Source organism: Myxine glutinosa, chromosome 9 (genome assembly GCF_964187855.1).
Source record: "Myxine glutinosa chromosome 9, kmMyxGlut1.1, whole genome shotgun sequence".
Classification (NCBI taxonomy): Eukaryota; Metazoa; Chordata; class Myxini; order Myxiniformes; family Myxinidae; genus Myxine; species Myxine glutinosa.
Window position 1 is genome coordinate 6,472,071 of NC_136269.1, and position 22,704 is coordinate 6,494,774.

The 22,704-nt window shown below is 45.4% G+C and overlaps 1 protein-coding gene across 1 annotated transcript in view; it reads left to right on the forward strand.

Annotated features, from left to right (window-relative positions):
* The window catches only part of LYST (lysosomal trafficking regulator), a 457,799-nt gene that overhangs the window by 129,794 nt on the left and 305,301 nt on the right, over nt 1-22,704 (forward strand). Inside the window, exons 10-13 of the mRNA XM_078785068.1 lie at nt 891-1,150; nt 8,979-9,045; nt 10,889-10,998; nt 12,127-12,598. Of these exons, the coding sequence (XP_078641194.1) occupies nt 891-1,150; nt 8,979-9,045; nt 10,889-10,998; nt 12,127-12,598 (909 nt within the window). The remainder of the gene's footprint in view (nt 1-890; nt 1,151-8,978; nt 9,046-10,888; nt 10,999-12,126; nt 12,599-22,704) is intronic.

The following is a 22,704-nucleotide window of genomic DNA, read 5'->3' on the forward strand; positions in this document are numbered from 1 at the left end:
ATGTTATTAACATACATTGTAATCCATAGTTAGTCCTCATATACAATTTATTACATACAAAGTTTTTGGAAGTACAGTATTGTTTAATTACATAGTTGCAAAAAAGTTAAATCACGTTGAATAAACTTTTTGTATACCCCAGGAATGTGAAAAAAAAAATCGACTACGGTTCGATCCCTAACTTAATTTCAGTCACTGTACTTTCACTAAGTATAATAAATACGTAATTCCCTCATCGGGAACTCATAACTCCCTCCTCTCCCCTCCTCCCACCTCTTCGCTCCCCTGACCCCCCGGCACCCCACCCCCCCACCCCCACTCCTCTCCACCCCCTCTTTTCTCGCGCACCTCTCTCTTCTTCCTCCTCTCCCTCTCCCCGTATTCACACCATGTCTGAGCAGATACATTCAAAACAGCTATTAGAATGCATTTTTGCCAATTTGTTATTGAGATTTTGCCAATAAAACACCAATATTCATATGATTTTCTCACCTTTTGCTCTATCTGAGTCTTAAACCATCTTAGCAACGATGAAAAATGAAATCATATTGTGAATTAGAGTTCAGATAAAGCCGTGAGAGAGTCAGAAAGCGTGAGCCTTAAAAAAAGAGGCTTATGAAGCCCCACCAGGCTGATTTAAAAAGAGAGCTATGCGGAGCAAACAAAATGGTGGAGATTTGTTTTTGAAGTTCCTCCCTGAACGTGTGGAGTTCCTCCCTGAAAGGGTGAAGCCCCTCCATCAACGGGAGAAGCCCCACCCTGAAGGACGGATGGACAGACAGACTGAAGGGGTGTATTATAGTACAGATACAGACAGTGTTCTGAATTGAAAAATCCCCGCATTTATGAACGTATCTAAAGCCCCCCAACATGGTTTTTGATTTCTCCAGTCAGCAAAGATGATATGTACCCTCGAAGCGATGCTGCATCGTCTCCTGCACTGGGTGTGACGGGGGCCGCAGCAGTTTCCTGTGGTGTGAACACCGGGCGCCAACACGTGTTGCTTTTTCCAGAAGTCTGTGGCCTCGTGGTGCAGCTCTTGGTGGCTGGTGCACCATCCCCGGATTTAAATGTGGTTTGTAAAGCCTTGCGATCCCTGCACAATATCGCCAAAAGCAGAGAAGAAAATGTGGCCTCTCTGAACGAGCAGGTTTGTTTCTTCTCTTAACTCTTCTGCTGCCATGTTTTTTTTTCAGCTGTTCTCTTTATTGAATGTAACATCTTTGTTGGACTGAAAAGTCCATTTTTTTTTTGACCCCTATTTGCGAGTTGCATCATCATGCTTAACTATTTTCATGACTTAAAATTACCAGTATAAACATGTCCAGCATGATTTAATTTACTGATTATGATCATTAGATCTTTTGGTGTCGGTGTAGACGTTTTGGTGTCTGTATTGCGTCCCATCAGTAAAAAGTCATAGATCTTGCTCCATATATGTGATACAAACATGTGGATGGTGACGATTGTTTATAGGTGAATGATTCTAGTTCATCATAATTTACCATAATTACCAGTTAAGTTGAATAAATGCATTCTAGACAAATAGAAAAGTAGCTAATACACATTTTTCAAGTGTCACTAACAAAATTGGGGTATAGTCACAAATAACCTTATCAATCCTATTATATTGTGAATAGCAGGCAGTCGAGCATAGAAAATGAACCAGGAGATTGCACTTGTTCATATGATATCTTATTTGTACGTCGCAGTACAGTTTTACACCTTTCCAAGACAAAACTGGACAAAGCCAAAATACGCCGTGATGCAAAATTGCGATACTGCAGTTAGTGGGGTGTACCTCACTTCAAGAGCAGATTGTGGATAAACGTCCAAGTAGATTTTTGTCAGAAATGGATTTTTGAATTCTACAGATATTTCTACCCCAGAAACAACCCTCAGACATTTTGCTAAATAAAACTCAAATAAATCCCCCTGAGCTCTGGGACTAAATGGTTCTGCCTCTATTCGTTTTACACAGGTTGTAAAATGTGGCTGATGTAAGAAGATATCAATGGGTGAGACAATAAACAATTCATCACCTCCTCTAAATCTAATCAAAATCCTTTGTTGCCACCCCAAAGCTCAAGAGTCTGAATCCGAGTCCGAGTCACAGTATCACTGATGCGGAAGCACATAGATGTTGGTGTTCTCACAACTTTTCATGTAGATCCATAATAATACCAGATTGTGGCAGGTGTGGCCATGTAATGAGTAAACTATTAATGATAACGTGGTGTTTCAAATATCCCCTCTGTCACCTTTCCATCAACACATCATCTGGAAATGGTTGCGACGGACGTGTTTTGCTGGACGTGTCGATAATTTAATTTTGCATTGGCCTGTGGAAATCGACGTGGTTTTTTTAAACTCAATTGGAATGAAGTTCTGGGGAACTTATGTGATGGCGCATCCGTCAATTCGTCCATAAACACTTGCAAATTCTTCTCCGAAACCGTTGATGAGATTGTGTCCAAACTTGGAACAAATGATGTGTGTTATGTTGTGACTAAAGTTTGTTCACGGCATTAAAAAATTGGGATTGACCGGGGGTCAAAGTGGATCCACATTTGACCCCGCCCAAAATAGGTATTTGATTTTTTTTCCTCTGAAACTACACACACTATTTCTATGAAACTTGACCACAACCTTCACCATCCGCCGGGCTGCACCAAAGTTTATTCAACAACAACAACATGCATTTTAAGGCCATTTTCCCTGCTAGAGCGGGGGTTAGCCTTGCGGTCCCCATGACAATCTTCTTTATTTTGCCCTATTTTCTGCATCTCCCCTTGTTAACCCCCTTGCCCGCATTTCTTCTTCGACCATCTTTAGCCAAGTCTTTCTCGATCTTCCCCGTCCTCTACTTCCTTGTACATTCATTTCCATCACTCTTCTCAACCAGTCACTTTCATTCTTCCCCAACACATGACCAAACCATCTCAAACTGTTTCTGTTCACAGCATCAATCACAGGCTCTATTCCCATCATCTTTCGCAATTCATCATTTGTCTTCCTCTCTTTCAACGATACTCCACACATCCACCAAACCATTCGCATGTCCACCCTTTCCAGCCTTCGTTGCTGCTCTACGTTCATTACCCATGTCTTGCTCCCATAAATCATAACACTTCTCACACATGCAGCATACACCTTTCCCTTCAGCTTCAATGACACTCCCCTCCTCGTCAGCACGCCACTCAGTTCCCGAAACTTCTTCCATGCACATCTCACTCCAGCAACCGTTGCCGAGTCTGATCCACCTTCTCCATTCAGCATGTTTCCGAGGTACCAAAATGTTTTCACACCTTCCAGCTTCACGCCATCTCCAAGATCAAACTCAACATTTCCTCCATCTGCAGCTCCCTCTGTGCACACCTTACACTTGAATGTAGCTGCCACACTGGTTAATGACCCTCTCAAACCACTACATTTTTGATGAACCCACTCAGCGCACATTGTACATTGAATGGAATTCACTCCGACACCCTTCCTGCACACAGCACAGGGCCACTTCCCAGTTCTTTCCACATCACCACATGCTTTACCACTTGCCATCACCTTCGTTTTTCTGATATTCACCTTCAGACCTTTTGTCTCCATACATGCCTTCCACTTGTTCATCTTCTCCTTCAGTCCATCCATACTTTCTGCAATCAACACCAGATCATCTGCATACAACAACTCCCACGGTAAACCCTCCTTTACGTTCCGAGCCAGCACCTCCATCACAGCTACAAATAGTAGTGGACTTAGTACCGACCTCTGATGCACTCCCACCTTCACCTCAAACTCACCACTGTTCCCGTCCTTCGTCCTTACAGCTGTGCGCTGTTTTGTACATTGCCATCACTACTCTGATCAACCATTCCTCCACTCCTAATTTCCTCAATGCCCATGTCACTACTTCACATGGAACCCTATCGAATGCTTTTTCCAGATCAACAAACCCAAGAAGCAACTTCTTCCTCTTCTCCATGTACTTCTCCTGCAACTGCCTCACAATAAAAAGCATGTCTGTTGTTCCTCTTCATGGCATAAATCCAAACTGCATTTCGTCAATGTTCACTTTCTTCCTTATCCTCCTCTCCAACACCCTTTCCAATACCTTCATTCCATGCTCCAATAACTTTATCGCTCGATATGAGCCACAGTCCAGAGGGTCACCTTTCCCCTTGTATAGAGGGACGAGGTTACTCGGTTCCCAATCCACTGGAATGTGGCCTTCTTTCACCACCAAATTGCAGATCTCTATCATTCTCTTCACACCCCAACTTCCCGCTGCCTTCAACATATCTCCCACAACTCCTGTCGGCCCTCCCGCTTTTCTACACTTCATTGCTTTTATCGCTTCCTCAACTTCCTTCTTGGTTATCTTCTCTGCCGGTCCTAAAACTGGGTTACTCTCTATGTTGCCATCCCATTCATTCTCTGTATTCGACAGCATTTCCATATATCTCTTCCATCTTCCTTTAATTCCATCTGGGTCCACAACGATTTGTCCCACTTCATCCTTCAAGCAACTCACCCCCATCACATCACACCTCTCTTTCGCTATCTGCTTTGCAATCCTGAATACTGCTCTCTGACCCTCTTCCGAATCCAAGCGTTCTCCGAACATTTTCCTACATGCCTCCTGCGCCTTTGCTTCCTCTTTCTTTGCAGCCTTCTTGGCTGCCTTATAAATTTCATGTTCTGCCTTTTCTGCCCCCGTACCCTTCACCTTCTGCCACTCCTTGAACATCTTCCTCTTCTCGTCAATCTTCTTTCTAACTTCATCATCCCACCACCATGTTTCTGAGTGCCTCGGTGGTCCTTTTGTCCATCCACATACCTCACCAACGGCTCCCAACAGACTATCTTTCATTGACATCCAACCACTTTCAAGCTCAACCACATCATCCTCTACCATACTCAGCCTCTTTTAATGCCTCCCTCACTGTCACCTCTTTCAACCTCCACACCTTCATTCTCGGTTGGTACTTCACCCGCCGAGCTCTCCTCGCACCTTTCACCTTTATGTCGCAGACTACAAAGTGGTGCTGTGAAACAGCCTCCTCCCCCGCTTTGTGTCCCGGAGGTGCCCCCTATCTCGCCTACGCACCAGCAGGTAGTCAACGGTTGTCGTCGACCCACCTGACGTGTATGTAACAAGCTTATTATCCTCTTTCTGAAACTGAGTATAACAAATCAGCTCCATCAGCAAACTCCAAAATCCTTTCACCTTCTCCATTTTTCACACCATATCCGTAACCCCCATGAACTCCCTCAAAACCATCGAGACTCCTTCGCACATGTCCATTTAGGTCTCCTCCTACCACAACAACTTCCTCATCTTTCACGTTTTCCATCAGCTTCTCTATCGCACACCAGAACTTGTCCTTCTCTTCATCGCTCCGACCAACATGCGGAGCATATCCCGAGATGATGTTCACCAAGAGCTTTCCAATCATCATTTTCACCATCATCCACCTATCACTCACTCTCGTCACACTCACCACACTGTCTACAAACTCCTCAGAAAACAGGACACCAACACCAATCACACCTTCTGGGCACCCTTGTCACACAAACTTGTATTTCTGTCCCTGCCTACCCTTCACCATTCTCACACCACTTCCCTTCCATCTCGTCTCCTGCACATAACATATGTCCACTCTTCTTCTGACCAATACTTCCACCACTTCTCCTGATCTCCCTGTCATTGTCCCTACATTCCATGTCCCAAACCTCAGAAACCGATCTCCACGTCGGGCATCAGACGTTTCGTCATCATAAATGGAGTGATTTCCACCCTTGCTTCTATCGGGTTCCCCACCTTTAGTTTTGACGAGAGGGAGTGGGGTCCCCCACGGGGTACTTCGGGCTGTACCCTGCCCATATGTAGTTGTAATTGTCATGGTTCTCTTTTTGAGGGAATGTTTTTATGGCCGGATGCCCTTCCTGACGCCAACCCTTTTAGTCGCCTCTTACGACACGCAGGGATACAGTGTACCTATTCTAAACCGGGGTACATACCGGCCTACCAAAGTTTATAGCAATGACTGAATGTGTTGTGGTAAGACAGACAAACAGATAGTAATGACTGAATGTATTGTGGTAAGATAGACAAACAGATAGCAATGATAAAACGATAGCAATACGATGATACGATGAGCAAACGATGATACTGAGCAAACGATGATACGATGATATGATGATACGATGATACGATGAGCAAACGATGATAAAATGATAAAAAGATAGCAATAAACCAAAGTTTATTCACGGCATTAAAAACTAGAACGGCACTCAGTAGAGAGCATACCTCCGCCAGGTGAAGAGTTTACGTTTTGTATCCCAGAGTATACCAGAAAATCACAATTCAGAATCATATTTAATCAAAATCATCTGTCCACAACTTTTTGACATATCCTGCTATATGTTGGTTTTAGTACAGCGGATAACAACAACAATTGTGCATTTTATGAGAAAAGCATGAAATTTCTAGCATAGTTAGTATATACCATAAGGTTTATTTTCAGATGTGGAGGGAAGTCAGATTTGACCTCCGAGTACCGTGAGAGGTCAAATCCAAAATGGCCGCCAGTGCACCGGGTCTAATGTTCTAACGCGCTTAATTTTGGAACCAAATAGTGCAGAAAAACATTATAGGTGTCATTTCCAACTAAATTGGGGATGCTCCTGATGAGCTGTGGGTTGCCTTTGGTGTCGGGTCAAGCTTTCGGTACATAGCTGTTCACGAAATGGTTGCCACATTGAATCCAACACAGTATCTGACTCTCCCAATCTTTCACGCTTTCACTGGGTGTGATACTGTATCTGCATTCGCTGGCAGAGGAAAGAAGACTGCCTGGGAAACTTGGAAGTCTTTCCCAAAGGTGAATGATGCTTTCAATGAACTCCTCGGCATGCCAAGTGAGGTCAGTGAAGGCTCAATGTTACTGCTGGAGCGATTTGTGGTGCTGATGTACGATAGAACCAGTGAGAGCACGGAAGTGAATGATGCCAGGAAACAGCTCTTCACACAGAAGTGTAGAACTCTAGAGAACATTCCTCCAACCCAGGCAGCACTCAAGCAGCACATCAAGCGCACTTGCTACCAGGCCAACTGTTGGAACCAGACATTGGTCATGGATCCAGAGATGCCAGAGCCATCTGACTGGGGCTGGATAAAGGAAACAACTGGGTGGCAGCCTCTTTGGACCACTCTCCCTGAAGCATCAAAATCGTGCCATGAATTGATCCACTGTGGCTGCAAGAAAGGGTGCACTGGACACTACAAGTGCCAAAGCTGCACTCAAGTGCACTGCACTGTGCTTCTGTTATGGAGACTGTTAGATTTTGATCATTACCAATTTTCATCATTGCACTTGATTTAATGTAAGCTTTTGTGGACATACTTGGTTAACTACAGTTATTTTTTCAGAGGTTATTGCATCATTCCTTGCAGTGTAAACACTTTTTTTCATCATTTCTGGTATTTGGGTGTTCTGTACCTTTCCCTGTTTCTCTGGTGTTGGGCTAGCGGCTAGGGTGCCAGCTTAGGATCCTAGGATCCTGGGTTCGAATCCCAGTCGATCGCTGAATTAACACCAGGGGGGTTGACTCAGCCTGTCATCCTTCCGAGGTCGGCTAATTGAGTACCAGTTCACTGGTAATTCCCTGTTTGTCATAAAAGGCGACAAACAGGGTTGGCGGCAGGAAGGGCATCCGGCCGTAAAACATTGCTTCAAAAAGGGGACCAAAAAAAAACAACAACCACGGTCCCCGAAAAAGGCCAACCCCTGCTTTGTGGGGAAAAATGGCCTCTAAAGGTGTTTTTTTTTGTTTTGTTTTTTTGTGCCTATACCTGTACCTGAAAAAATAAAGTTTTAAAAGTTAAAATGAACTTTTTCCAATAACAGTTCCAACTGCAGTATCATAAAAATAGATATTTAACGTAATTTGACCTTGACCGTGACCTAAATGCATGTCCTTGAGTTCTGGCGATCTCAAAAGTATCACCAAATGAATGGGCATCCCCAATTTAGTTGGAAATGACACCTATAATGTTTTTCTACGCTGTTTGGTTCCAAAATTAAGCGCGTTAGAACATTAGACCCGGTGCACTGGCGGCCATTTTGGATTTGATCTCTCACGGTCCTCAGAGGTCAAATCTGACTTCCCTCCACATCTGAAAATAAACCTTATGCTATATACTAACTATGCTAGAAATTTCATGCTTTTCTCAAAAAACGCACAATTTGTTAAAATATGAGAGCTTATCCGCTGTACGAAATCTCTCAATGGTGAAGAATCACTTAAAATTAAATAATTCTCATGTCCTAATCCATATTCAGATCTTCACCAAAATCGAATATATTTGTCCTTGTCAGACACCCAGACACCCAGTTCCTCCACCCAGTTTGGTCCAAATACGTCCACAAATTTTTGAGATATCCTGCTATGTATCGTTTTTGGCCCAATCTCCCAATGGTGAAGAATCACTTTAAAAATTATAGTGGCCGGATCCGAATCCGGATCTTCACCAAAATCTAATAATTTCGTCCTTTTCACATACGCTACCCCTCTGCCAAATTTCGTCCAAATCTGTCCACAACTTTTTGAGATATCTTGTTCACAAACAGACAGGGGTGAAAACATAAGGTGGTGGAGGTAAAAATTGGGGTCTAAGGTAGTCTAAGTATGGGAGGTGGTGGGGGGGGGGGGGGGAGGGTTGGGGTGGGGGGGCGGAGGGATGTCGCACCCCAAAATAGGTTTTGTTTTTTTGTTTGCTTGTTTAAAGTCTTATGATTACGTTAGTATGATTGTACATGTTGCCCTGTCTTCTAGCAACCATTGAAATTGGTTAAAAATGCCATGATACAGTTAAAAATACCTTTAGTCAGTGTGGTATACTGCTTTATTCTACCAGGTGAGCGCCCGGGGGTATTGCCTCTTTGTTTATTTTATTTTACCTGCATGTGTGCTCTCAGGACATTGTAAAAAGCCTCCTCACAGGCTTTGGAAAGTTCCTGAGTCAGGAAGATCCTGAACTCCATGGTACGTGGTTTTGGAAATGGTACATTTATGGGCTTGGAAAAGGTAGAAAACTTTATCAAACCCACTTTGAAATTGAAGGGAACAACAACAACAACAACAATAACATGCATTTTAAGGTCATTTTCCCTGCTAGAGCGGGGGTTAGCCCATTAGAGCGGGGGAACGATAGTTCCCATTAGTTAGAGCGGGGGAACCATTCACAATATTACAATCAATAATAACCATTCAATAATATCGTGAATCACAAGTTATTCAATCTCCGTAGTTATTTTGTTTCGTTTGTAGTTACCTTTGAATTTATCTTGAAAATGTTCTTCATGCCATTCCAAACTCTTATTTTAGTTATTTTAAATGTAATTTGTGGTAAACTGGATGTGGGATTCGCAAAGCTTTTGTTATTTCTTATGAAAGATCATTTTGTTACATTATGGAGGTTAACAAAATGTAAGCGGCAGAAGTATCATATCATTTCTCTACTCGTCATTTTCCATTAACATTAACATGTTCTACATTATTCTTCAATAACAATTTTATCCTTTTGCTGAACATCCTTTACTTCTCTGTTCAATTACCTGCCGTTCATTTATCGTTTTTATCCGATCTATTTCATTTAAAATTTAGCAAAACACAAAAGAATAGTCAGTAATTACCCCCACGTGCATGTGAGAAGTGAAAGGTGGGGTTAAGCAATTGCTTCGCTTTGTCTGTTTGTCCGTCCGTCCACAAACGTCAGTTTATGATCGAGGAACAATTGATTAAATTGATTGTTATATATTTGAATAATAATAAAAAAAACCCACCTTTCGAGGCCATTTTTCCCCACAGAGCAGAGGGTTGGCCTTTTTCGGGCACCATGGTCCCTTTTTTGAAGCCATGTTTTACGGCTGGATGCCCTTCCTGACGCCAACCCTGTTAGTCGCCTCTTGCGACACACAGGGAATTAATTACCAGTGAGCTGGTACTCAATTTGCCGACCTTGGAAGGATGACAGGCTGAGTCAACCCCCCTGGTGTTAATTCAGCGATCGACCGGGATTTGAGCCCAGGATCCTAGGATCCCAAGCCAGCACCCTAACCGCTAAGCCAACACCAGGCTTTAATTGTTATATATTTGAATGTGAATCAGAAAACAAACCTGGCGTTTAGCAGTACTTTGGCTCTGAATTTGGCCCGATCATGAATACACAGAGAGGAGTGAGATTATTTTTTGTTACTCTGTCTGTCTAGTGGTGAACGAAAATGGAAAATAATTCCAAACAGGAAACGTACTGTATTTTTTGGGACATTATAAAGGACACAAACATCTGGCACGAATAACTAATGTAATGCGTAAATTAAGGTGGTGTACAAGACACTGCATCAATGGCGGTAAACTTCCGCAATTCTTTTTTTTTCTTCAACCTTGAAAATCTTCTATTTCAATTGAATTATACACTTGAACACTGGAGAACGCAAATCACCTTCTTGGCATTTTCAAAACCATTTTGTTTTGCAGTACATGGACAACATATTACATCATTATGACAAATCAAATTTGCTGCTTGTGGACCCAGCCCATGTCTTTTGTTTTTCCAGATTGCGTGGGATAAGGTGTTCCATGAACTCTCGTTGCTGTTTGTCATACTTTTGTCATACTTTTGTCATACTTTTGTCATCCTCATACACATTCAACACTGCAATATGATCAATAATGTAAAAAAAAAAAATGCCAAAGTGCATTTCTTGAAATGTATAGTACTCTTGTTTGGACCTCATGAAGGTTGTTTTTGATTTTGTGCCTTTGATAGCACAGTTGTTGTATGTGACTGAGAGCAATACAAATGCTATTATGTCATCAAATACAGAGTTGCAAGTCGTGTTGGTTGACTTGCTGGTCACTTTAGCGGCCGTGCAGATTTCTCCTGAAGAACTGGCACTTCTGCTCAAGTTGTTTACGGTGAAAAGCCCTCCAACGGTATGTTTGCTGCACAATCATAAAGCGTTCGGCATGTTGTTAGAATTCTCGCAGTTTGTTAGGTTGATGGCATGCGGCATACTGAGATGATTTGAAATTCCCATTGAAGTCCTTTTTATTTCAATCAGAAGTCAAGGCTTGTAGAAGAACTGAAGGACAGAGGCTGGTAGTTTGATGAACCAACAGAAATAGGGGTACACAGGACAAGCAGATGGATGTGGATGTGGATAAGGAGGGCCGGGCTAGAAATACTGGACACAGGGTTATCGGTCAGGGTATGGTGGACATGAGATTAGGATGGCAACATGGTGGCATTTGGGCAGTGGCACCTTTGTTGGACGTAACAAGCTACCAAGAAACACAAGTACAGAGGGAAATAAATGTGTTAACCTCGAAGTAATCAATCAATTTATTGTGTCACTCTTTTCATTACTTTCTGCACACGCAAATCAAAAAGTGGGGTTAAGCAATTGGTTCATGTCCGTCTGTCTGATCAGTTTATGTTCATCAGTTTATGATTGAGGAACAACTTATTTAAATGCAATGTTATATTTTGAACACAAATCAGAGCATGAATCGGAAAACAAGTTTGCCGTTTTACCGCATTTTGGTTCTGAATTTGTCCGGGTCACACAATCACAAAGAGGACAGAGATAAAACATTTTTTACTGTCTGCCTGCCAAATTGCCAAGTCTGCCAAGTCAAACAAAATTGAAAATGATTCCAAACGGGTAACTTACTGTTTCTAAGGACGTTATAATGGCATGAAGACACAAACACCAGGCATAATGAACTAATGTAGCGTGTTAGATAGGGTGATGCAATAGACACTTATTTTAATTAAATTATTCTGTATTATCCTGTATGAATACTGGGAGAGAAGCAAATGCCGTCACTCAAAAATCAAACGATCATCTTGTTTATCATTACAAATTGCTTGATTAGTTATTGATTTTAATATTTGTTTTTTCTTATTTTATGCGGTCACATTTACCTGGCATAATGAAAGCAATTTGTGAGTGTACGGTTGTATGTTTTTATGAACTGGTCGTTCATAACGTCTTCCCCAAGTTTAACTTTCTAATTCTTCGTTTAATTCTGGGACAATACTTGTATGATTTTTCTCAGGAGCTGCTTCTTGATGCCATCTTGCATGTGGTCCAAGCTAACATGGAACCAGTGCCCTCTCAATTCCTGACCTTTCCTTTACTGCTTATACAACCATCATCCAGCATGTGCGGCGCACCTCTCCCGACTGCCTGGGCTCAGAAGGTGAAAGGTCGGACAGCGAGCCGGATGTTGCACGTCTTTCAGGACATTTCTGGCCTGCATGCTAACAAAAAACCTGAACGAGAGATGGCTGTCCAAGGCTCAAATTCTGTCTGGAGTTTGGCCTCTCTGCAGTTGCCTCTTCCAGCATCTCAGGTCTGCTGGCCGCATCAAGTCACCAGCCAAGCCGCAGGCTTTAGTGTCGCCCTCTGGTTGAGACTTGAGCAGGTCAGAGAGTTTGAGGGAGGCTCGGGTTCCTCAATGGAAAGACGACGGAAACCCATGAAGAACCGCCTCGTCGTCTTCCGAGACAGCAGCATTGAAAGTACAGGTAATGTTAAGGGAATTGACATGTAAAAGTGGTGTTATTGTTTATAATCACTTTGATTTTCTGTCCTTGTCTTTGTATGTTCATTTAATTGAATCTTATAGTAAATTGTTTTTATTCTGTTATACTCAAATAAATAATTAAATATTTGGAGGTAACGGGTTTGGTTCCTCTGATATGTAGTGCATTGTTAACATTGTAGAAATTGGAGGACTAGGTGTTTAAAGAATAATATATATTTACCGTGTTTTCACGCAAATAATCCACAGACGAGTTTTTCAAATATTCCATTAAAATTAGTTCCAAATATTCCACCTGCGGTATATACTCGTGTATGGGGTTGTATGGTATTTCACCATACGGCATGTAACATAACCACAGGGGGGGCAGGTTAAATTATCAAGGTGATACAAAAAGAGGCAGTCTTTTGCAAGTTTCACTGTAATATCTTTTAATTACATGTATTTCACATATTTTACCTGTGCATATATATATGGATATACACTATACAGGTATATATATATATATTGTTGCGGATCTCACCGTCGGCCCCTTTTCCCCTCACCAAGGGGGGATTAATCCCCTTGTCTGCGACTGACCGACGTGAGTCCTGAAGCTGCCCAGCTCCCTCCAGAGAGGCAGGTGAGCAACCTCGTTCGAGACCGCGGACAAGATGTTATTTGCCGAGCGGATTCGCAGCCGCGGCTCGAACCATTAACAGAAACTAGACCCGATTCTTATTCGTTGGCCAAATCGTGCCACAGGTATTCAATGATAGAAAAGACAAGGACGAACGGATGTGAAGGAAAGAAGGCAGAGTAAGGAAGAACAGGATTTATTAATTATTTACACACAACCAAAGCAGAAAAGAAATGAAATGCAATTTACAGGGAAATAGAAGGATCAGAAGGACACAGAGCAATTTCTAGCTTACCTATACAGTCTTACTTATTCCCAGGGACAACATGAAGGACAGACGACAATCAGACTTACACGGAGAATGAAGCAGAAATGAATGGCAGGAGGTGGATGGCTGGACGGGCGAGGAGGTGGGATCACAGGGCGGGAAGGATGCGGGCCCGGTTGGTGTGATGGCGCGGCTCGAGGTGAGCAGCCGCCGACCCTCCTCAATCGGTGTCGCACGGCGGCGTTGTTTCGCGGCCACGGTCGAAACTGCCGTCAAAGCTCAAAGCTGCGGTGGTCAAAGCTGCGGTGGATTCAAAGCTGCGGTGGATTCAAAGCTGCGGTGGACTCAAAGCTCATCGGAGGTCCCTCGCTCATGCGTGGTTCATCTGCCGCATCTCTCTCATCTGACTCCGCAATCCTTCCCCACCCCCTTTTATGAGGCGCGTCGCGATCAAGCCGCCGGCCTGTTGGAAACGCCCATCGGTGAGCTCGCCTCGGCCTTGATTGGTCGCGAGGGCTCACCGATCCCGCCCCTTGAGGAGGCGTTGGCAAAGCCACGCCTTGTTCCTGGTGCTTTGCTGACTCCTCCCACCTTCTGCTCCGAGATGACCTCGTGTTCAATGGAGTCTTGGGGTAAAGGTGATGCCAATAACCCCACCCAAAGTTACTGGCACTTTGAAGAGGCCATGGGGTGTCGGAGGGATCTATCTTATGTCATTCGATGCAATGCAGAGTCAACTAATGGGAAACAGAGCCTTAAACTACATAGAATAAGAAATAACTATTTAGAAGGGTATATGGTGGTCTACGTGCTTGTACATGGACTAGCTAACGGGACGACCTTTGACCTTTACACACAAAACGGAGGTATTTACAAGAATTACTAGAGGGGCATATTTACAAACAGGATTCTCAAATCCGCAACACTGCACCCTCATCCTCCAGGCACGTCCCGTGCCTATAAAACTTTACTTAGTGTGACACGTAGGTGTAGTTCCCTCTACAATTAACCTGACCCTGAGTGCGACAGTTTTAAAACACAAATAAGTATGTCCCTCTGCTGCATTGCACCCTACCTAACAAATTCACGCCCACAGGATAACAGAATTGCGGAATTAATTCTCAAACTATACATGAACGGTGGGGAGCATTATTTACAAGTGACGTTACTTTGATTAATTTACAAAACTAACCCATGACCTGTGATTTTTCTTTTGGGGGGACGGGAGACAGCATGCACTGCATCGACGCACCAGCACCAATAAAAAGCACCAAAGCACCATAAAGCACCAGTCAGTGCAGTCACCACAGTTCAAAATAAAAACAAAACCCTGTTGGTGGTCTTCCTCTTCGGCTCCCTCTGCTGGCCGTTGTTCTTCCAGATGTTGTCAACTTCATCTTCTTGGTTGCGGCCTATTTGGTGGATATAAAAAGCACAGAACGTGTCCATTTTTATTTATGGCCCACAGGGGCCGACTATGGGTGGTTCACCTGTGGGCTTGGTGCCACCTCACTGGGTCCGGAAGCAAGATCTTGGGCCATCGTGGCCGGTCCCAGCAGAGGGGCCATGCCCCAACCAATGGGGTCCATGAGTGGTGCTCAGCCACAGACATGTGGTCCATAAGTGGTGCGTGGATGCAGGCAGCTGGTTGCGAGGATCCGGGCACACCGACGCGGCCCCCCCCGCACGCTCCCCTCAGTGCCCAGAGAGCACGATCCATGGGTCGGGGAAGGAAGACAGAGAGGGCAGGTTAACGAGGGGTAAGGGCGCAAGGGTACACATCAACACAGGTAATGCAGAACAAGGTGCGCACGGAGAGCGAAGTGAGAGCTCGTCCCTACCGTACATCACACCCCCCCCCCCTCCCCGCCCTGTTACCTACTCCACCCTTGCCCTTACCCATATTTACAACAATCTACACATTTACAAATCCGTCACTACGTCTCGTCCTCCCCATATTTCCCCTATACCAAATTCGTCACAATTCCATTAATCCAAAATTTGCCATCACCAATTCATCATCAATCCTCATAAGGAGGGAGAGATGGAACAACAACACAATGTCACACCCACATCATCATGCGTATCACAATCCAAAACATTTGCACAGAAAAATAAAATCAAACCATGGCACAGTGTGGAGTTTTGTCACCCCAGGTGAGTGGATGTAGATGGTGCGAGGAGATTTCAATCCTAACTATCCTAAATGACATTAACACACTTTACACTACCCGGGGTCTTTCCCTGCCATCCATTGGCCATCTTACTCTATGCGGTTTTAAGAACCAAATTCCCATTGACCAAACTGTGGTGCTTCCTCAATTTGGGGTCTCACTCCCCCGGTTCAACTCGCTGTGCCTTTGCACAATTTCAGGACTGGGTCATGTGGCTCTCCCAGCAGGTCTACCCACCTGCACACCTCCACCACTGCAGTTGCCTCCGAGTTTACCTGCTCCTTACCCTAACCTATCTACCTGGGGAAGGCCCTCCTTGGCGCATGCCCTCTCTGGCACTGGGCTACCCTGGTCTGTCCTCCGGATCCTCGGGCCCCATCCACAACTCTACCGGCTCCCAGAGCCCACCTGCGGCCTCACTTGGCCGACATCCTAACAGTGGCGGAGTGCCCATTTAACTACACACACTAACAGGCCACACGCCCAGCCATTTCCACATCACTAATGCACCCATCCAAACACCATTCTTCCACACGCACCACAGATGCCAATATCCAACCACAATTTACCTACTCCCTCTACCTAACTCTTAAACTACCCTCCCCGGGTATTCGTGATTGGTGTCCACTTTTCCCCCATTCACACCTTCGCACCATCCACCCCACTCCACAGTTTCCACCATATTCACTCCACATCATCCATTCCATACTCCATGTATTCCATACCATTCATTTCATTCAACCATGCTCACCTGTATTGGCACACCTGTGCAATCACTCCTTGTGCCACCTGCACCCTCCTTCCTCCCAGGCTTCTTCAATCATTCAATACAATGCACAACCACAATTGTTCCTCATGCACTGCTCCATACACTTCCACGCTCAATACAACTCACAATCACCTCACACTTTTCACAATACACTTCTAACTCTCCAAACCATTGCCTCAGGCACCCAAATTCTCCCACGCTCATACACACATCCTTCCTGAGCATTGCCCCGCAATTCCTCATTTGCTCGATATCAAGATTCTCACACACACGGCATCATCTGATCTACCTACTCCCCTCTAACTTGGTGCTCCCCGTCTTCCCTTTAAACTAAGCACATACCACGTCGTTATCATCCATTCTAACCTCTTTGTCCCCGACTACCTGTCCAATGTCGCTACTTACCTCTACCGTTACCTATGGTCATCTTCTCTAGATCCCTATCATTTTATCCTAACCCTCCCTCGGCGAGCTTACACTGCCATAAACCCCATAAAACTATAGCTCATGTGCCCCCTTGGATGTGAGAGATGACAGAGTTGCCATCCCATCACATCGGGTATCTCCCACTATCAATTTTGGCCCATCCAATTTCCTGCAAATCAAAATTTGCCAATCACTGCCAATCATTCTACCAATCATCAAATTTTGCCAATCACTTCTGCCAATCCTATTCACTATTCCAAAATTTCGAATCCAAAACACTATCATCATCACAGTCCACTATATCTGAGCCTCCGTGCGTCGTTACATCATTAAAACTCAGCTTCGCAAAGCCGAGCAATGAATTCGGGTGGTTTGGTCGCCTGCAGGTTGAATCCGTCCGGCATTCGGTTCAGGGGAGGCGGTTTGGTCGGGCCGAGATTCCACGCACCATCTCGGCGCGGATCCTTGCGGCCTCCGGCCCGATGACTCAATCTCGCCCGGTCGGAACCCCGTCCCCGCAAGGGGGCGCCGCTCCGCTTCCTCCTACCTGCCCTTGAACCGGACCGGTCGCCTTGCCCGGCGAGGCCCGGACTCGACCGTGTGGGGCTGGGCCAGGCCCGAATAGGCAACGACGCTTCGAAGAGAAGCGACGCAGCACCGACCCGCGCCCGGCCTCGCATCCAACAAAGCGCACCGCGCGCCGAGTGTTCGCGTCGGCTATCCGTCGCCCTAAACGCTGCCCCGTTTAACGTCGATGCCTTACTCGCATGCTCACACGCATACGCGACCCTTTTTACACTCACCAAGCCAGGCGTTCCAACGCCGCCCATACATTCCACACACTCCGTCCATTCCACCACCGCACTCCCTGTTACACCCCACACCTCTTGCGCACACTCGTCATTCACACACTTCTCCGTTACGTCCTCCGTAACACTCACCATGGGCGTGCACTCTCGCATCCACCCACTCACGCGCTTCAATGGGCTCTCCCACACCCACGCCACAACCAACTCAGGGGTGCTTTCTCGCACACTCTCGCCGTCCATCCCAAGCGTGCATCCTCACACCCGCTCCTCCACCAACTCACTCTCTGTGTCACTCTCACCCTCGCACGTACACTCCGTATCGCTCACTCTCTGTGTCACACTCAGACGTGCATTCTCGCTCGCACTCGGTTTCACACTCGCGCTCCGATGTGCCCTCTCGCACTCGCACCACCACCAACTCACTCTGTGTCACACCCCGTACACTCCGACGTGCATTCTCGCTCGCACTTGGTTTCACACTCGTGCTTTGTAACATGCTCATTCCCCGATGCACACTTTTTTTCCCACAAGCGCGCCATTTCCATTCACACCACTCACAGGGGACCCTTCACCAACGCCCGGATGCTTTCTCGATCCCAAGCGCGCGAAAATTCTTTCTGCGCCAAACACTCTGCCGAAAAACCTCTTAGCACCATATACAGCGCGACTCACCTTTGGGGTCCTCTCCACGCGCACCTGCAAATCTTTATAAGGATTAGCAAGTACGGCATCAGGATGTGTATTCAGACTTTGTACATTATCCATTCCCTCCTCCAACTGTTGCTCTTCCAAATCTGTCGTCTCTCAAGTTCAATTTCAACTTTTTCTTTTTCTTTGACGACCGCTGGCTTTATTAAAATTCCCTCTACTTCAGCGGTCGCCGGCTGCCCCATACCCCGGGTCGCGATCTCTATACCCGTCATTTTACCCGCGCTTTTCTCCGCTTTGCTCAACCAGCGCGTCTCGACCCGCTTTACCTCGTCGCGTACCCCTGGGACCTGCTCGCCCAACCTGCGGTCTCTGTCCCTCTCCATTTTTTCAGTACTACGCCTTGCTTCCTACCGGGCTTTGTCCCTCACTAGCCCCTCACTAATTTCTTTAATTTGGTTTCCCAATTGCTTACCCATTTTTTTTTAATGTCTCCCCCCGTTCGTCTACTTTTGCCATTAATTGGTCCATAAAAAATCGCATGTACCCTGGTATCTCGGGCTCGGCTGCCGCAACCACGTGCGAAGCGCCGCCATTTTGTGCGCCTCCCACCTCGTGCGCGAGGGCGCCATCTTGTGCACCTGAACCCTCCGCAACCCAATGCGTATTGCTCTCCTCCTCTCTCTCCCCCATATACATTTCCCTGGGGTCCTGGGTCGCTTCTACCCCTTCTATCTCTACCCCCACCGGCACCCGATCGCCTTGATTATCCATGGCACGATTTTAAATTTTGGATGTTTTAATAAAATTTTGGCCACTCGTAATTTTGAGTGCGCTAGGCGCACTTCAGGTCCGAATCCCACTCCTGACACCAATTGTTGCGGATCTCACCGTCGGCCCCTTTTCCCCTTACCAAGGGGGGATTAATCCCCTTGTCTGCGACTGACCGACGTGAGTCCCTCCAGAGAGGCAGGTGAGCAACCTTGTTCGAGACCGTGGACAAGATGTTATTTGCCGAGCGGATTAGCAGCCGCGGCTCGAACCATTAACAGAAACTAGACCCGATTCTTATTCGTTGGCCAAATCGTGCCACAGGTATTCAATGATGGAAAAGACAAGGACGAATGGATGTGAAGGAAAGAAGGCAGAGTAAGGAAGAACAGGATTTATTAATTATTTACACACAACCAAAGCAGAAAAGAAATGAAATGCAATTTACAGGGAAATGGAAGGATCAGAAGAACACAGAGCAATTTCTAGCTTACCTATACAGTCTTACTTATTCCCAGGGACAACACGAAGGACAGACGACAATCAGACTTACACGGGAATGAAGCAGAAATGAATGGCAGGCGGTGGATGGCTGGACGGACGAGGAGGTGGGATCACAGGGCGGGAAGGATGCGGGCCCGGTTGGTGTGATGGCGCGGCTCGAGGTGAGCAGCCGCCGACCCTCCTCAATCGGTGTCGCACGGCGGCGTTGCTTCGCGGCCACGGTCGAAACTGCCGTCAAAGCTCAAAGCTGCGGTGGTCAAAGCTGCGGTGGATTCAAAGCTGCGGTGGATTCAAAGCTGCGGTGGACTCAAAGCTCATCGGAGGTCCCTCCCTCATGTGTGGTTCATCTGCCGCATCTCCCGCATCTCCCGCATCTCTCTCATCTGACTCCGCAGTCCTTCCCCACCCCCTTTTATGAGGCGCGTCGTGATCAAGCCGCCGGCCTGTTGGAAACGCCCATCGGTGAGCTCGCCTCGGCCTTGATTGGTCGCGAGGGCTCACCGATCCCGCCCCTTGAGGAGGCGTTGGCAAAGCCACGCCTTGTTACTGGCGCTTTGCTGACTCCTCCCACCTTCTGCTCCGAGATGACCTCGTGTTCAATGGAGTCTTGGGGTAAAGGTGATGCTAATAACCCCACCCAAAGTTACACTTTGAAGAGGCCATGGGGTGTCGGAGGGATCTATCTTATGTCATTCGATGCAATGCAGAGTCAACTAATGGGAAACAGCCTTAAACTAGAATAAGAAATAACTATTTAGAAGGGTATATGGTGGCCTACGTGCTTGTACATGGACTAGCTAAGGGGACGACCTTTGACCTTTACACACAAAACGGAGGTATTTACAAGAATTACTAGAGGGGCATATTTACAAACAGGATTCTCAAATCCGCAACAATATATACATATGGATATACAGGTATATATATATGGATATACACTATACAGGTATATATATATATATATATATATATATATATATATATATATATATATATATGTCGAGATCGAAGACCTCAAGGGAAGGAAGAAGAAGAAGAATCAGAGGAAGAAGAACAACAATGTTTAATAAAATCGATTATATACACACGTGTGGAGCGAGGCTCGAGAATGTACCGCCTACACGCAGCGGACAATTCCTCAAGACACTCGCTGATGAATGAGCAAAAAGGCATTTCATTTATAGCAAAATATTAGACAAGAATCTGCGCTAAAAACATAGCAATACAAGGCCATAAGGACAACATCTCCCATTGTCCCGTCCTACAGAAGGTCAAATTTAGACAACAAGATGTAAGCATAATGATAGGCTACGCTTTTTTTTGGCTATCTATCTAAACATATCAGACCCGAGCGCAGGCCGAAGTAAATATTCTTATACACTAGGCTAAATGGTAGATGAAGATTGGATACGTCCTTGGTTTAGGAGACATACTAAACACTACGAAGATATATAATTAATTATTCCCTTTGTGAAGGAGGCGTTTGGATGACATCTTTTTCCTGTACGTGGGTCGAGAGCATTTTATCTACTGTTTGGCACATTCATTCAAGGACTAATTTACTAGGCTAAGGATCCACCCTGCACGTTGAGCCTCGAAACCACATTTTGTCCACTCACCTCTGTCTGCAGTTGAGTTCAAATCAGTTTTCAGAAGCACGATATATAATTTCAGATGTTATGATCAATTGAGTCATGGGGCTAAAACCCTAATGGCTGACAGTTCCTTCCTTTGTCTTTACAAGACACCTCCTTGGAAAGACACCAAATTCATCAATTAGTTACATGCCAGGCACGACATAGCGTCACGCATGCTCAAGAAAGATATCGGCCCTAACTGGCCGTCTAACATTCAACGCATAAATTGTTAGCCATGATTCGCGACGACGGCGCCTGGTTGAGAGATTGCTGCCGCCCGCCAGATTCCGAATCCACCCTCGCTGCAGCGTAGGTGCGACCCGGTTGCCAGCCAGATTAAGGGCCCTCTTTATGCAGGTGAGGTCCTCGCGAATCAGGGCAAACAATCGACGTCCAATGCCATCAAGCTTTGTACATGTGATTGCTGGGTGGAAGACAAGGAGGCACATTCGTCATCACCAATATCCATCTCCTCATAGTCTGTGTCAACGTCAGTATTCAAAGTGTTGGGTGTTTTGAGCTGAGACGATCCCAAAGTGGTTGTTACAGGTGGTGTAAGTGGTGGTGAGGGTGGTTCTTCCGGATATCCCAGATACATGTTTGCTATCCGCTCCTCACTGCTGGTATAATAGCAATAACTTTTAAAAGAACCTACACTTTCTAAATCACAGGTTAAATCATCCCAACTAAAATCATAATCATTATCAGAATCCCAAGCATCAAATAGGTTCATCGATCACCCCATATACTCCTTCCTTTTCTGCCAACAACATATCCAAAACCACTTGATTCTGCATCACCATCGTTCGCATATGCATTAATTCGTTTTCCAATTGTAGTTCTGCGATTCAGGTTTCGTTTCCAATTCGTTCCATTACTAATGCGAGACTATCTATTTGCCAATCATTCATAATACATAAGAGGCGTTAGCCAGTACACGCAAGGGATTTTCAACACAAGTATTACAATCATCACAAACATCGATGCAGGCATCAGCCAGTAGCCAGTTCCCACAAGGGATTTTCACAGTCATCACAAAAATCAATACAAAATTCTGAAGCGCTGGTCACATCTGCCTTGTTGAAGGACCCATTCAGATCGACGGCCTCTGTGGTCAAGATCATGGTTTTCCAACGGCGATTTCTTCATCGTCCATCCTGAAAAATACTTTCTTACACACACCATGATTAATTCCTAGCCCCCCGTCCCACTAATTGGCATTTAGTTACCTTATCTCTCAGATGGTTGGCTTATTCATAGCCGCATTTCCTGTGTCGTGTCTGGAAATTCAAATGCCATATTTACTTTCACCAATTTCCGAAAATTCCTTCCTTTTAATCATCTTCCCTACATTTAATAATACATGATTTACCAAATTTACCTTGGGAAAAATGGATCCCAGATAACAAGTCCCTCCCCACTGTTCGGGTAGGTATGGATATGCTTTATTTCCGCAAATAAACA